The sequence below is a fragment of the Dunckerocampus dactyliophorus genome, chromosome 9, assembly GCF_027744805.1.
Source record: "Dunckerocampus dactyliophorus isolate RoL2022-P2 chromosome 9, RoL_Ddac_1.1, whole genome shotgun sequence".
NCBI lineage: Eukaryota > Metazoa > Chordata > Actinopteri > Syngnathiformes > Syngnathidae > Dunckerocampus > Dunckerocampus dactyliophorus.
The window spans coordinates 10,731,738-10,748,081 of NC_072827.1; the positions used below are offsets into that span (position 1 = coordinate 10,731,738).

Genomic DNA, 16,344 nt, shown 5'->3' on the forward strand with positions numbered 1-16,344 from the left:
AGAAAAAAAGACATTCTAACGAGAAAAAAACAGCAGATTTTATGAGAATAAACTCGTAATATTTTGAGGGAAAATAATGTCATTTTTGTAGCATAGAGTTGAAATATTAAAGAAAAAATATGTTATTTTTAAAAGTCATACTATTATGAGAAACAAAACAAAATAAAGTTGTACATTTTGGAAAATGAGGTTGGGGAAAAAAGTTATAATATTATGGGAATAAAGTCATAATATTAAGAACATTTACAAAGATTATTTAAGAAGAATGTTGAAATATTTGGAAAATTAAAAAAAACAGCAAAAATGAAAAAAAAGGTTCATACTAATCATGTGCTTTTTCACCTCTATCAGAAAAGTAAGATGCAGTTTTTTCTTGAAATATACAGTATATATAATTTCTTAGCATATATATTGCGTACCGGTTGTTCTTTCACTTATTATTTTTATGGATATGACCGCAGCCAAGCTTCTTAAAGAGATTTTTGACACTATTGGTGCCTGTTTTACTCATTGCAACACATATTTGCAATTCAGCATTCTGAAAGTGATAATGCTTGGATGCATGTTTATTAGCGTGTAAGTCCATGTGGCACAGTTACATTGTGTGTTCCACATGTGTTACTTTTTGGTTGCACCGTGAGTGAGTAAGGACGTAAATGTCAAGAAAATTGATATAGTTATGTAGAGCAGTGCCTAAACATAGCAGCACAGCCTACGCTTGTTTAGAGTGTCAAAACAGACATTTTTAGGATAATCTCAATTGCTACCCTGTTCCAGTGCTCATCTATTTAAGGGCCAGGTAAGCTGGAGCCGACCCCACATTCATTTGGGTTAGAGGCGGGATCCCAGTCAATCACAGGGCACACACAAACTCACATTCACAACTACGGATGATTCAGAGTCCCCAACGATCCTAACACGAATGTCTTTGGACTGTGTGGTTGGAGATAACTACCCTGAACATGTCAGCATTTACTGCAGTGATTGCACTGAAATAATAGGCCTAAAAAATCAAGGTACTTCTTGTGTTCATTTTGAGAGATACCCATGCAGTATTGATGACGTTAAAGACAACTCTTGCTCCGTATACTCTCATTACGTACTGCCCATAATCAAAGAGTGTCCTATTTTAAACCCTGTGAGTCTGAGTACATTGTGCATCCATGATAATGGACGTGTGTGGGAGTGTGTGCACAGTACTGTGTGCTGTGTGGAGCGGTGCCGCTTCATTATAAAACTGCTGAGTCAGCAGTTAGTGAGGACTAGAGGGACGCTGAATGTTCCTACAGATGCTGCACAGACAGTCCGCTTGTTTGAATAGAAAATGAGATGTGAACCGTCCAACTTAAATGCCTGACAGCTTTAAGTAAGTACGGAATGAAGTTGTTCAACAGTATTTCAACCTGGAACTCAGCCTTGGTGAAAATAAAGCCTCCTCACTCACATTCAGGCTTTTTATGTTGGTTTCCATTAAAAGATTTTGGCAGCTGTTTCTAAGAATAGACATCTGCCAAACAGACCAAATTAAAGCTGCACCTGCATGCTAAATAAGGCATTGTTGAGTACTTGGAAAAGAATGAAACGCTGTAATAAAATGCACTGGGATTAGCTTGGAATAAAAATGCCCCATCAACCAGCCCAGAGAAAAAAACAGTAAATCTGTATGCATGACTCTCTGTTTCACATCATTTTACTACATCTATCTTTTCATTTCCCCCTTGTGTTTAGATCACTTACACCTTTTGTCTCTGTTGTGACTCTCTTTGTCATCTCTACAAAGGTTGCTACATCTGAGAGAATTATTGTAGCAAAGTCCTGAAGCGACACAGCGGCAGCGTGACAGAAACACTGCATCGGAGCCTTTTATCCGAACATCAAGATTTTAATTCTTTAATCGGAATTTTTGAGACACAGCCTCACCTGCCGTGGTGAAAAAAAAAAAAAAACAATAATGATAACATCAAAGAAATATTAATATTTGTCAATTGAACTGTATCATTCCAAAACTTTGTAACATTTTCTGAAGTAAAAATCGCTGAATTTGCACATTTCCCGGTCAAACATAGGGCATAAACCTAATATGAGGCTGCTGTGAGCGTCTCTTCTCAGTTAGTGCGCAAGCACACCCTATTATCAGAGTGCACTCAGTGAGTGCACTGAGTTGGATCATGGTGCCTGCCAGTTTCTGCCATTCTTTCTAATGGGACAAATACATAGGAATGTCATATGCAGAGGCGCTGTAGTCCTCGCCTCATCATGAAGGAGTGGGAGCGTGCATGAGCTTGAAGGTGCTTGTCACTGCCATCCTTCCATACAAAGCAAGTCAAGTGCAAGATATTTGTATGCTCTGTTGAATAAATGCATTAATTTGACTGCCAAGATGGAGAATTATATATCCATGCTCACCGGGAGGTGATCAGACTTTTACAACAAAGTATCAGAACTTTTTTCTGGAAAAGGACAGGGTGCATGTACTTCATATACAAAAAAAAACACGAATGAATGTTTTGCCTCAATATTTAGTTACATTTTTTTTTTTTTAGTTGCTTCTAACGGTTTGCATAAGTTTCAGTTTTTTAGCACAGATTAGTTGTTTTTTTGTCATGGCTTTGTTAAGAACTTACTGCACTCCAGTGGGCTTCTGTTATTGCGAGTCAAGGCTTTCTGGTTGGCAGCACGGAACAGTCGAGTCCAATTGACCGTGTTGTAGAAACACAGCTGGCTGTTCTCTGCAATGTGGACATTCCCGGCACTAATCTCTCGGAGAGACTGAAGTTGAAGCGATAAGATGCCGTGCTGCTTTAACACCAGCAGGGAGATTCCACTGAGAGGGAAAGTTGGAGAAATGAGGGAGAAAGGAAGAAAGGAAACATGAAGAGGAATCTCAAATAAAGGGAAGCGAATGAGAAATACTTTGATGTTTTTCTTATCTTAAGATCAAACTGCAATTATTTTTATGTTTGGAGTAGCCTAAATAAGCATTTTTAAAGACCAGTCACATCATGAAGTGCACCTGTACAATCTTAATGACACAAATAAAAGTTCAAGTAAAATTCTGAGTACACACATAAGACACACATGGACTTCGCCCACTCTGTTACACAAACAAAAAAACACACAGTGTGCAATCAGCAACACTGTGCATTTCCCTGCAAATGTCACAGTAAATCTTTAGAGCACCTTCTGGAGAGAAAAAAATAAAATGATGATGATTAAATATCTTCAATCAGTTGTTCAAACACAATTAGCTTGTCAAATGTCATCACAAAAACCGTTGCTGCCAGTAACCCAACTTCTGTTTTAACCCAAATCAAAAGTTGCACTTGGAACCATTCAGCCATCCATATTCTTCCACTTATCATGGGGCCAGCAGTCTCAGACCTTCCGTCTCTAGTTCCAACTCAACTGGCTCCTCTCGATGTGAAGGAGCAGTGGTGCTCTACTCTGAGCTCCTCCGAGATGACAGAGCTCCTCACCCTATCTCTTTGGGGTGAGCAGGGGTCACCAATCCGTTGATCGTGATCGATCAGTCGATGTTTGCGACTTACTGTGACGATCACTGTTGTAAACTATATGTTTACATTTAGAGGAGGCACTGTTCAGGGTGGACTTTATGGGGTTTTTTTTATGGCAGGCACGTTGCAGCTACAGGTCCAATGGCATGTTAAAGCGTATATGTGTATGTCTCTGTTGGTGATAAAAGATATGAGACAATAAAAAATATTAGGAAAATAAATGCATATTGACATCAGTGCCCTACCCTCCCGGAGAGTGACCAATAGAAACGCATTTTGACCACGGAATGCCTTGACCCTCTGCAGGCATGCACCCAGCCCTGAGCTTGGTCCTCAAAGCCTGGCCCGAGAGCAAAAACCAATAATAAGACAAAACTTTGTCTTTAAATATTAATCACTTTTAAATAACCAGTCTCCAAAATTATATACAGTATATACAGTATATCTAAGCGTGTGTATGTGTCGGGTGTGGGGGCCAGATCTTGCCTAGGCCGAGACCAAGGATCTTGACCTCAAAAAGGTTGGTGACCACTGTCTTACAATGACCATGCACCCTACGGAGGAAACTCATTTTGGCCGTTTGCGGAATCTTGCTTTTTTGGGCACTCATCAAAGCTCATGTAGGTGACGGTAGGAACACAGTTCGAGCGGTAAATCGAGAGCTTTGCCTTCTGGGTCAGCGCTGTCTTCACCATGTTGCTGCATATACTGTGCTGATTCACCTGTTTATCTCACACTCTAGCCTCCCCTCACTTGCGGTCAAGATCCCAAGATACTTGAACTCTTCCAAAACCTCACTACCAAAGGGAAGGAAGGCTGCAGCCCCCCCCCCCGTCTGTGAATGCATCGCACCGTCTGTCTAGTGACAATGAGGAAGTGTATAAACCCCACGACCCCCCAGCCTGGTTACATTAATGAGAGCAATTGTATGATACGTACCTGTAGAGAGATCTTCCCCCGATTGTAACCAAGTTGCTGAAAACACTCAAGTCTGTTATGTTGTCGGGCCAAGACTGGATGTTCAGAAAGCCTAAATGGGGACACAAACAGACACACGAGTTATAATGACTCAAAGCTCCTGACAGAGCGGAAGAATAGTGTGTGTGTGTTTGTGTGTGTGTGTTTGTGTGTGGTGGGGGAGCTGGCATCCCTCGAGGAGTCGTAGCATTCCAGGATATCGTAACCACACACCTCGAGGCTGGAGTTTGATGCCAGCTGTGTGTCTCATCAAGTCACATATATCAACATTCTAGCATTTCCTTTAAGCAATCCACATCGTTGAATCATTTAAAAAGAGGAGCTGAGAGGGTGGATGTGGCTCATTTAGGATTTTCAATAATGGATTGGAAAATATGAAATATTCAGTAGAGACCAGTGGGAGGTGCAGCCCTCGAGCTAATACCATAAGACAAACAAAATAAGTACATGAGGGAGTAAGAAAGTAATATCAGGTAGAACCACGGATGGAAGGTGTGATTAAATGCGATGAAAGTTGAGAAAAGACATATCAGTTAAAACAACAATGCGCTTGTATTGTTTTAATGATAAACACGCGCACCATAGAGAAGAAATCATTGCGGTTGTGATGGGCAGTGCGGCGCCTTCTCTAATCAATGAACAATTAGACTCCATCACATTAAAGTGCAGATTTTCCTCCTGCAGGATGCATAATGTTTACTCAAGAATGAAGGGAGCTTGGTGAGAGATAAGAAGAGGTGCGTCGAATGGGCAGCCTAAGACAGCAATAATCTTCAACTGCGTCTTTATCAGTTTGTGGACATTGTTTTGTTGACATCAATCCCTGTTGAGTTGCTGCATCGGAAGCCGGGTCTGAAGCATATTAAGTGTGGTTGATGAAGAAATGAGAAAGACAACAGTCAGGTAATTGTGAGGATGTACACAATGGGGCTCAGGCAAGATGAACCTGAGATGAATGTGATATGAAACGTTTAGGTTGTATTGCAGATACCTTTTACGCAAAACAACAAACAGATGGATAGAATGGAATACATTCAACATAATTAAAAATGTAACTGCTGCAACTACTGACTTTATGGTGGAAGTGTTTTGAGAAAGGACACTTTACCCGGCCGGACGGACAAGACGAATAACATACTCAAAAGTTATTATAGTAGTTTTGTGACTAAGGGCACTGTCCCACTGTGCCGGTGTCATAGGGCGGTGAATTATTATTTTTTTGGCCATGGACACTAAACAGAACAGCCTGTTAAAACGCCTGCTTAAGTACAGTATGAGTAACGTCGTCATTGAGCCCTGCTTATAGCACATCGGGCACTTAAGTAACGTCTGCTTAAGTACGAGAAACGAAAGGCATTTCAAGTCACTCTTTGACAGACCAAAACTCACAATCTTGGCTAGACTTTTCATTACGTTATCCGTGTGCCTCACTCTCCAGGCATGACTAATGGACTTACGCTCAATCAAACTGTCACAGTAGCTACTGTGCTGGCGCCATAGTTCGTTTCGAAAGTATATTTGCATCACAATTACCTTGGAATACTATTATTTTGGACTGCTATCACACTTCCGCCAACATTCATGGAAGTCTACATGTAAGTAATAAACTGAAAGAGTAACATGTGACAACAGAAAAATTTGGAACACGTCCAAGGTCTGTCGTAGTCTAGTTATGTCTGTAAACTAGCTGAACAACGAGTAAAAACAGTCCAAAAAACGTACACCTTCGTTTCCCAGATGGAATCGTTATGCAGGTAGCCGGTGAAGACTCAAACACTGAAAGTCCACCGTGCCCTGTCCCAGCACCTCACCCCGCCTTTCCAGGGGGCGCACCCCACTAACTGAGAAGCACTCTTGTTGTGTAACATCATTTTATGAGGATTCTCATATGAGTCATTCATTCATTTTTAGTTCATTTTCTATACAGTTTGTCCGCATTAGGGTCCAGGGTAAGATATTATTAGACTGTGGACATGTTTTTGGACTGGACAGAGATGTCCAACAGAGATTCAAACCTTTAGTCTCCTTACTGTAAGGCCAATATAATAACCAAAAATCCACCATGTGACCCTTATTGCTATTCATCAACATCGAACGTCTTTAACACGGTAACCAATACAGTCTTCCCTTGCTACATTGTGTTTCACTTTTCGCAGATGCGTTGTTTCACAGATTTTTTTGTCTGTTATCGTATTTACTACTGTTACCAGTAGAAGGTGGTGTATTCTCAAGACATGTGCAGCTCCACCTCGTCTCAGTATGTGTTTATGTGCCTGTACGAAAATATTAGGAACCCACAGACAATAGCGGGCTAAATATAGAGCCACAATAATCCTTATTGGCTAAGAGAGAACACGCCCATTCTGTTCTGCATCCTGAATGCTTGTAGAGCTCGTTTGTGCAATTTCCTGTTATGGTCAATGGTCGCTCACTATCAAACTAGCTAACTGTACTAGCTAACTGCTCGCTAACCGCCAATATACAACAAGAGAAGAAGAAGATAACCGGATTTAGGGTGTCATTATGGATTAAACTAATCTTCAATTCAAGGAGTAGGACAGGAGGAGGAAAATACGACGGCGGGAGCAATATGTTTTTAACAAGGATACAAAAACGCTACAGCTGAACGGCACCAGGACAAGGCATGGTCAGAGTCAATACATGTGAGTCACCTAAAGGGATAGTTCGGCTTTTTTGACATGAAGTTGTATGACATACAGTGACCATCAGCAGTGTAGTCCATCAGCAGCGCCTCACCCCCCACTTGGTCTCCTAAGTCCAGTTCTGGTCGGAGTTTGGTGATGAAGAACGTAGTTCCAGGTAGTCGCAGGGGTTTTACAAGTAAGGAGTTTGGCTTCTCAAAAAACAATATGCATTCAAAAGACTAATACGTTTGCATTACAAAAATGCCTACTTGAAAAAAATCAGACCTCACAAATCACTCAGCGTTTATATTTGTCTCCCGCCGTATCCCTGCGCACATTCTTGTGTATGTGATTTTTTTGAGTAGGCATTTTTGTGATGCAAATGTATTACTCTTTTGAACGCATATTGTTTTGAGAAGCCAAACTCCTTACTTGTGAAACCCCAGTGACTACCTGGATCTGCGTTCTTCATCACCGAAATCCAACCAGAACTGGACTTAGGAGACCAAGTAGGAGGTGAGTCGCTGTAGGTGGACTACACTGCTGATGAGGATGTCAGACAACTTAATGTCAAAAAATCCAAACTATCCCTTTAATAATTTACTGTGTCCAACCTAGTAGATTGATCATTGAAATTCAAATGAAATTTGAGAGTGTTTAAACAAGAAAAATGTTAATGCCTGTCTGAGAAAAGTGCATAAAGTGTACTGTAAGGGGTTTTACAGCCTTAAAACATACCTGTATATAATAATTGTAAACAAATAAAGTTGGCTACATCGCGAATTTAACTTATCGCGGGCTATTTTGGGAACCTATCCCCGCAATAAACGAGGGAACACTGCCTCAATTATAATAAGGTGCTCATTAACGTTCACTGGTCCATTGCAATGCAGGTTTTTTTCATGTGCATTTTTTGCTGACCAAATCCTACAATGGCCTAGGGATGTAAACAATAAACTGATGCCATGGGACATCCAGTTTGAGGAGTGAATGATTCCGATTGGCTGGTAAAACAATCCTGTATCGACAATAATCAGCCATAAATCTTTAGATTAATCGATTGTGAAGACATGCACCGGGTATCGCGAGACAGGCAATCGGTTGACAGTGTCTTACAAACAACGTGAGAACCTGGGCCGCCAGCAAAACACCCTGGCTAGCTCATGCTAGCTACTGCCAGAGTATGTTACCATTTCTGCTTTGTAACTTCATTACTTTGAAATGTTTAGAGTGTCGACGGCACTATGCTCAGTCTGAAATGTTGTACGATTACCATATGACATTTTGAGTATGCGATTGTTTACTTTTCAAAGCTAAAACAACATTTTTATTCCACTCAAATGTGACAAATACAGTGAAACCTGTCTTAGCGGCCACCTTTATAGAACGGCCACCTGCCTATAGCGGCGACTGAAAAATCCCATCAGCTAATTTACATGTAATAGACCCTGTGTATAGTAGTCACGTGTCCAACGCGGCCACCAGCGGCCACCCATTTCACCCATTCAAGTAGAAGCTTCATGCACGAAAAAGTTTTGTTTTTCAATCAATGAAGCCGTCGTGTGTAGACTTTAATTACTGAGTCCTAGCTCAGTCACAATCATTCACAAGATCCACACAAACTGTCAGTTGTTCCACATAAAAAGCCATCTTCTTTTGAGCTTGCTATTTCCTGGTCAAACATGTAACTTTAAGAGCATTTGCACCAAAACATTACCGCAAAGTAGGCTGGGAACAGGACGTGCTCCCAGTGACGCTACAATTAAAAAAAAAACATACGCTAGCATGCATGCGGCAGCGGGAGCAAAACTGAGTTTGGTTGTACTTAATTGAAGTATTTTAGAATGTACTCACGTTATTTTTCCTCAATCCTCATCCACAAATCCATCAAAGTCCTCATCTTCTGTATTCAACACAAAAAAAAAGATGTCTTCTTTTCCGTTCGCTACTAGTCTGCTAACTTGTCAGTGTTATTCAGCGCCGAAACAAAGAAGGAAACTTCTCCTGTTGCTTCTGCCAACTTTATTTATTGAACGCGGCCACCAGAGAGCAGCTCAAAACACACACACACACGTCTCGTCTCTCCTTCCTGCTTGCCCACAAGCCAAAGGTTAAAGAAGCCCCACTACATAGCTGTCCAGCCAATGCCTGTAAGAAATGACACCGTTTAGTTCCTGGTGTGCACTGGTCAATACTGTAATGCCGCTTGTTGTGGGGAAGGAGAGACTCACGTCGCCGATGCACTTTAATGGCTTTATTAACAGCGGAGAACACTGCAGGACTTTCCCTCCACGCCAACATAAACACACATCCCAACTCTCTCGAAACTCACAGCTAGCACTGAGCCTAGCTCTCCTGCTCGGGACGCCCACCATCACTTCCTGATGAACTGAAGCTGCAATGACACTCTGCCATATAAAAAGTAAAATATTAAAAACAAGCGTAAGACATTACTAGCACAGCTTTGTTCTGTGGGTCGTGGATAATAACAAGCCTAGTAGATTCAAGAGTTTTACTGTCATATGCATAGTAAAATGCACAGTTATACTAAGCAATTGAATTCTTATTCTGTTCATTCTCCCAAGAAAAGAAAGAAAACACAAGAAAAAGAATAAGAACATCAGTAGTGCTGTACAACTTTTATCCGCAGCCCCACAGTGCCCTCTACTGGTCAACATTATTATTATTATTATTATTATTATTATTATTATTATTATTATTATTATTATTATTATTTATTATTATTATTATTATTATTATTTTCCCTTTTTTTTACTTTTTTTTCCTCTACTGGTCAACATTCAAACTGGACGCCAACCTGTCTATAGAGGCCACCTGTCTATAGCGGCCACTTTTGCAGACTCCCTCTAGTGGCCGCTATAGACAAGTTTGACTGTACTTCTATTTACTTATCTGTGCTTGGAAGAGATATGTCATTATTTAAGGGGCTTTGCATTATGTATTTATCTTGTATTATTAATTGGACTGAAGGTTAAGACTTGGGTTTGTTCATTGCTATATTTTATATAGATAGATGGATGTTTATTGTCATTGCACACAGTATACAACACAACTTAGTTGGGTGGCTCCACTTCCATTTGTAGCAACATTAAGACATGTTAAAACTTTAACGTTCTAAATCCAAATGTAACAATTATAAAAATACAGATATAAAATATGGAATGTAAAATACTGATCCCTCAAAGATAAAGATGTTCATTCAGCAACAATTTTTTTGGCCTTTGGCTAAACAATATAAACCATTTGACATGTTACATTTGACATGCTATTCTTTTGACTTTATTTTTGCCAGTGCCTTACAGCATGCTTGGGGATATGATGTGCTCTTTTTTACTGTATGATAGAAAATATTGTAAGAATGACACTTTCATATAGTTTAATTTAATTTAATTTATTTAATAATGTAAGATTAATATGGGCCGCACAGTGGCCGAGTGGTTAGCATGTGGTTAGATCTGGGTTCGAATCTCCGTTGGCCATCTTTGTGTGGCGTTTGCATATTTTCCCTATGGGTTTTCTCCGGGTACTCCGCTTTCCTCCCACAAAAACACGCATGTTAGGTTAATTGGTGACTCTAAATTGTCCATAGGTGTGAATGTGTGAATGATTGTTTGTCTATATGTGCCCTGCGATTGGCTGTGTACCCCGCCTCTCGCTCGAAGTCAGCTGGGATAGGCTCCAGCATACCCCCGACCCTAGTGAGGATAAGCGGCATAGAAATTGGATGGATATCTACATCAACAAACATAAACCGTAAAATTGAATCAAATCAAATCGTTTCGCTTGTACACTGCATAGAATTGTTCCGTCTATATCGTTTTTTTAATCGTATCGTAACCAGTGTATTTAGATTCAAATCAAATCGTCTATCACAAAGAGATTTACAGCCCTATGATGGTCAGAAGAAATGAAGACAATGCCTGCAGAGATTGATGAGTATGCTGCGTATGTACGGGGAGGAAAACCATCTCAAGTGACTGCCTCTGAAAGGGAAATGTCCTGATAATACTATGCTGTCTTACTTGCCTCAATTCCCATTTTTAGTAAGTCAAATATTCCACCGCATTCTGCTGACAGCCCACGAATGTATACAGCAAATTACATCGTGTTACCACTTAGGAAAAAAAAGGTCATACGCTCACAAGCACTGGCTAAGAGGGTTCAAGTTGAGGTAATTACAGTTTAAAACCACAATGCAGAGAAACCCAAGCATAAAGCAAATCATTTTGATTTGATTGCCCACTCAACAATACATATCTTGAAGAGGCAGCGCAGAAAGAAAAGAGACAGCAAAACTAATCTGAGAAGCCCAACACAAGTGTGCTGTGCGTAGGATGAGTTCATTTAAAAGCTAGAGGAAAGCCACTTGTGACCTGCAGGTCAGAGAGCCAGGTTGGCTGACTCCGTCAAATGTCATGTAGTGGTGACAGCTAGGGGAGAAGACAAGCTGAGCATACACACTTCTCCTACTACATCCTCTTTTGTTTTCCCATCAAATTGCAAAAACACATATATACTTGTACTTGTATAATGTTTTTAAAAAATTATATTGTTTATAATACAGTGGTACCTTGGTTTTCATCACTAATTTCTGCTGACAAAATGTGTAACTGCAATTTTTTTTCATAGGAAATGTAAATCCAACTAGTCCGCTCCAGACACTCAAAAAAATTACAAAAAATAAATTTTTCAGACAATAATTACAGCTTTACATGCAGAACACAATACAAATTAATCAAAAATGACGAATGAATGGAACTGATGCGGACTTCCCGTACATCCTGGCGAGATCAAATTCAGTCATGTTTCTCACCGTCTGTAACAAATTGCAGGCACTCACAACTTTCCTTAGCCTCATGGTGAGATATTTAGCGGTCGCACTCAAAGCCAAGGGAACCAATGTAAAGAGTGCTTTGCACTCGATTCCACGGAAAGATACAGTACAGGGCAAATGGACTCGTTTGTTACATGCAATGCTGTTCAAAAACCGAGACAGCGTATGCAAATTTCTCTATGAAAACCAAATCATGCAAAAAATGGGGCATTTGAAAACTGAGGTTTGATTGTACACTAAGTCCCCAACTTACAAACACCCGACTTGCGAACACTCGTAGATACGAACACAAGCCGACTGGTCTATTTTTTAAATTATTTTTTTCAAATATTGCCATATTTTGTCATTTAAATTTTTTCGAAATACAAAGGCGCTATTTTTGTATTGCGCGCCATTCCGCCGCTATGAATTGTGGGTAGCAGCATCCCTCTCACGCGATCTTTCTCAGTTCGTCTGCATTTGTCGCTGATAACATCTCGAAGCACACCAGTGGTACCCCATTCGATACTTTACAGAGATGTTTGTCATCCGTTATCATGGCTGATAAATCAAGTGCAAGTGCTAGTCGTAGTGGCAGGAAACGTCAAGCAATTTCTATGGAAACGAAGGTGGCCATCATCAGGAAGTTGGACGGTGGCCAGAAAATGGTTAATGTAGCGCGTGCTCATGGAGTAATTCGCTCAACCATAGGAACAATTTACAAAGGCAAGGTTCGAATTATGGAACATGTGAAGACTTCTGTACCAATGGCATCCACTATCATTACAAAGAGGAGTCTAACGACGACGAAGATTTGTCCTTTCTTCAATAATTCCTCCTCCTGCTCCACCATTACCACCAACGACGTATGCTCGACCACTGCTCTTCAAAGGTAAATAACATTTATCATTACGTATTATTATATCATTTTTATTATTGTTTTTTTCATTAATTATCCTCATTTAATATAAGTATTACTACTGCATCCAAACTCATATTTACATACATACGCATATACTGTATATGTATACACGTACATGTAGTACCTATATCATTGGTAATATTAATTTTGTTTCGACTTAAGAACGATTCGACTTAAGAACGATTCGACTTAAGAACGATTCGACTTAAGAACGGTCGTCTGGAACCAATTGTGTTTGTTAGTTGGGGACTTAGTGTATAGGGTAATTCAGCAGCACGGTGGAGCTGTGGTTACCACAACTGCAACACAGCCAAATGATTCTGGATCTCTGGATTCTCAATCTCTGTATCGCATGAGTTTCCTCCTACAAACCTGCACATTAATTGATTCTTAATTGGTCTGGATGTGAGTGTCTGGATGTGCTCTAAGTTTCATTGACGGCCACTTCAGGGTGTACCCCACCTCTCGTGCAAAGTCAGCTGGGATCGGTTCTAGCTGTGAATACGTGGTCGGAAATGAATTCTAAGTAAATGTGTATTCATTGACGAAAGGTATCTACATGTTTTCTTTACAATACATGAAGGCAGAACTAGGGCAGTGAAACATCAGGCTGGGGACCCCCCCAGGAGAAAAGCAGTCAGAGAGACAGAGAAGATTGAAAGACTCATTTGATATTCATTGTATGCTGCAATGTCTGTCCTCAGTGTGGACCTTCTCCTGTGGGAGGCTGTGAGGACTTAACTAAACACACAGAGCACACGCATTGTATATCCACCAGAAAATGGGTGTTTTTGCAGTGCAATATTCGTTACGTCCACCAAAAACTTTGCAGGATAAATGAAAAATGACCATAGACATTATGTCACACTAGCTTGCTACGATTGTCTGCTCAAGGCTAAAGGCCTACTGTCTCCAAAACAAGTCCACCACATGCTTATAACCTGATTCAAATAGAATTGGGTGTCAAGGCATGTGAAGTCTGCTCATTGTCTCTGTCCCTCAGAGGAGGAGGCAATCACACCTCCCGTCTCGTATGGGGTTCCCTATATTACCTGATATTGTAGTATGAATAGTCAGACATTTTCTCAAGATGACATCTGGTCAGGTTGTATTGATTTGTCTCTTTGCATGCAAGTTGTATGTAAAAGCCAGTTGTTGCTTTTCCTACTACAGTCAAACTTGTCTATAGCGGCCACTAAAGGGAGTCTGCAAAAGTGGCCGCTATAGACAGGTGGCCTCTATAGACAGGTTGGCGTCCAGTTTGAATGTTGATCAGGAGAGGAAAAAAAAGAAAAAAAAGGGGGAAAAAATAATAATAATGTTGACCAGTAGAGGGCACTGCGGACTGCTGATAAAAGTTGTACAGCACTGCTAGGCTTGTTATTATCATGGTTCGTGGTTTTAATCCTGAACATGCATGAGTCAAACAGTAGCACATCACATAGTACAATTCACAATTTTGCATGTCCAAAAAGGAGTAGGAAGAAACAAAGCTTATTTAATCCTACCCCTCATCAGTTTCACATCAGTTGCAATACATTTATTCACCTATTGATCTTCCAAGTGTACTTTGTAGGTCTACATGACAATGTAGTGCAATCATAGCCAAGGTTTTTACTTACTAAAAGGAAGCTAGAGGCTTAATAATAACTGATAGAATATATCCACAACCCACAGAACAAAGCTGTGCTAGTAATGTCTTACGCTTGTTTTTTATATTTTACTTTTTATACGGCAGTGTCATTACAGCTTTAGTTCATCAGGAAGTGACGGGAAGTGACGGTCGGCGTCCCGAGCAGGAGAGCTAGGCTCAGTGCTAGCTGTGAGTTTCGAGAGAGTTGGGAAGTGTGTTTATGTTGGCGTGGATGTAAAGTCCTGCAGTGTTCTCCGCTGTTAATAAAGCCATTAAAGTGCATTGGCGACGTGAGTCTCTCCTTCCCTACAACAAGCGGCATTACAGTATTGACCAGTGCACACCAGGAAATAAACGGTGTCATTTCTTACAGGCATTGGCTGGACAGCTATGTAGTGGGGCTTGTTTAACCTTTGCCTTGTGGGCAAGCAGGAAGGAGAGACGATGCTGAGAGATGTGTGTGTGTTCTGAGCTGCTGTCTGGTGGCCGCGTTCAATAAATAAAGTTGGCAGAAGCAACAGGAGAAGTTTCCTTCTTTGCTTCGGAGCGGAATAACACTGACAAGTTAACAGACTAGTAGCGAACGGAAAAGAAGACGTCTTTTTTTGTGTCAAATACAGAATATGAGGACTTTGATGGATTTGTGGATGAGGATTGATCAAAAATAACGTGAGTACATTCTAAAATACTTCAATTAAGTACAACCGAACTCAGTTTTGCTCCCGCATGCATTCTAGTGTATGTTTTTTTTTTTTAATTGTAGCATCGCTGGGAGCACGTCCTGTTCCCAGCCTAATTTGCGGTAATGTTTTGGTGCAAATGCTCTTAAAGTTACATGTTTGACCAGGAAATAGCAAGCTCAAAAGAAGACGGCTTTTTTATGTGGAACAACTGACAGTTTGTGTGGATCTTGTGAATGATTGTGACTGAGCTAGGACTCAGTAATTAAAGTCTACACACGACGGCTTCATTGATTGAAAAACGAAACTTTTTTGTGCATGAAGCTTCTACTTGAGTTGGTAATTTGTCCGCTATATGCAGTCAGATAACGACCAAGGGAGACAAAATGGGTGGCCGCTGGCCATGTTGGACAGGTGACTGCTATACACAGGGTCTATAACATGTAAATTTGCTGCGGTGGATTTTTTAGTGGCTGCTATAGGCAGGCGGCCGTTCTATAAAGGTGGCCGCTAAGACAGGTTTGACTGTATTTACTGTTTTGTTCAAGTTAAAATGACTGCTGTGAATAAGCTCAACAAATCTTTTGCACAGTACTGCAAAGCATAGCAAAGCAGATAGTGTAGATAGTGTAGTGTAAATTTAGAGGAAAACAAACAAAAGGTACCTGTAATCTCCCGAACAGTGCGAAACACATTCAGTTTTTCTGGGTCCAAAGCCTCAATGTTATGGTAGACATCCCTGTGAATGATAACGGCACTGTTCAAAACTATATTCCCATTACTATTTTAGTCATCACATTGTCTATCAATGGTGGGTATGTGCCAATATACCATTGGCTGGAAAAGCAGCTGCAATAATGCCTCACCCTTTGATTCCAGTGATGAGAAAAACCAAATTTCCGTTTATTTTGGTGCAGTTGACAAACTTGTCGATGTTACTTGAGTCGACCGTCTGAGCCGTCTGTAGACTAGCAGTGCCAATGCCATCGCATGCTGCAAAACAAAGTGAGACAGCAAAAAGCAATCATTAAGCAGAGAAATGCCATGTCAAAGGACTGCTATTTTTACACAAAATTGCACAAACAAAATGTCACACAAACCCTTTCAAAAAGTACCATGCTACACATTATCAGAATT

General features: G+C 40.5%; 1 protein-coding gene across 2 annotated transcripts in view; it reads right to left on the reverse strand.

Annotated features, from left to right (window-relative positions):
* LOC129187512 (receptor tyrosine-protein kinase erbB-4-like) overlaps positions 1-16,344 on the reverse strand; it is a 357,011-nt gene that overhangs the window by 71,637 nt on the left and 269,030 nt on the right. For both annotated transcript variants that reach the window (XM_054786945.1, XM_054786944.1), the window contains exons 9-12: positions 16,074-16,200; positions 15,873-15,946; positions 4,455-4,545; positions 2,625-2,824 (exon numbers count right to left, since the gene is read on the reverse strand). In XM_054786945.1, coding sequence (XP_054642920.1) covers positions 2,625-2,824; positions 4,455-4,545; positions 15,873-15,946; positions 16,074-16,200 — 492 coding nt within the window. The remainder of the gene's footprint in view (positions 1-2,624; positions 2,825-4,454; positions 4,546-15,872; positions 15,947-16,073; positions 16,201-16,344) is intronic.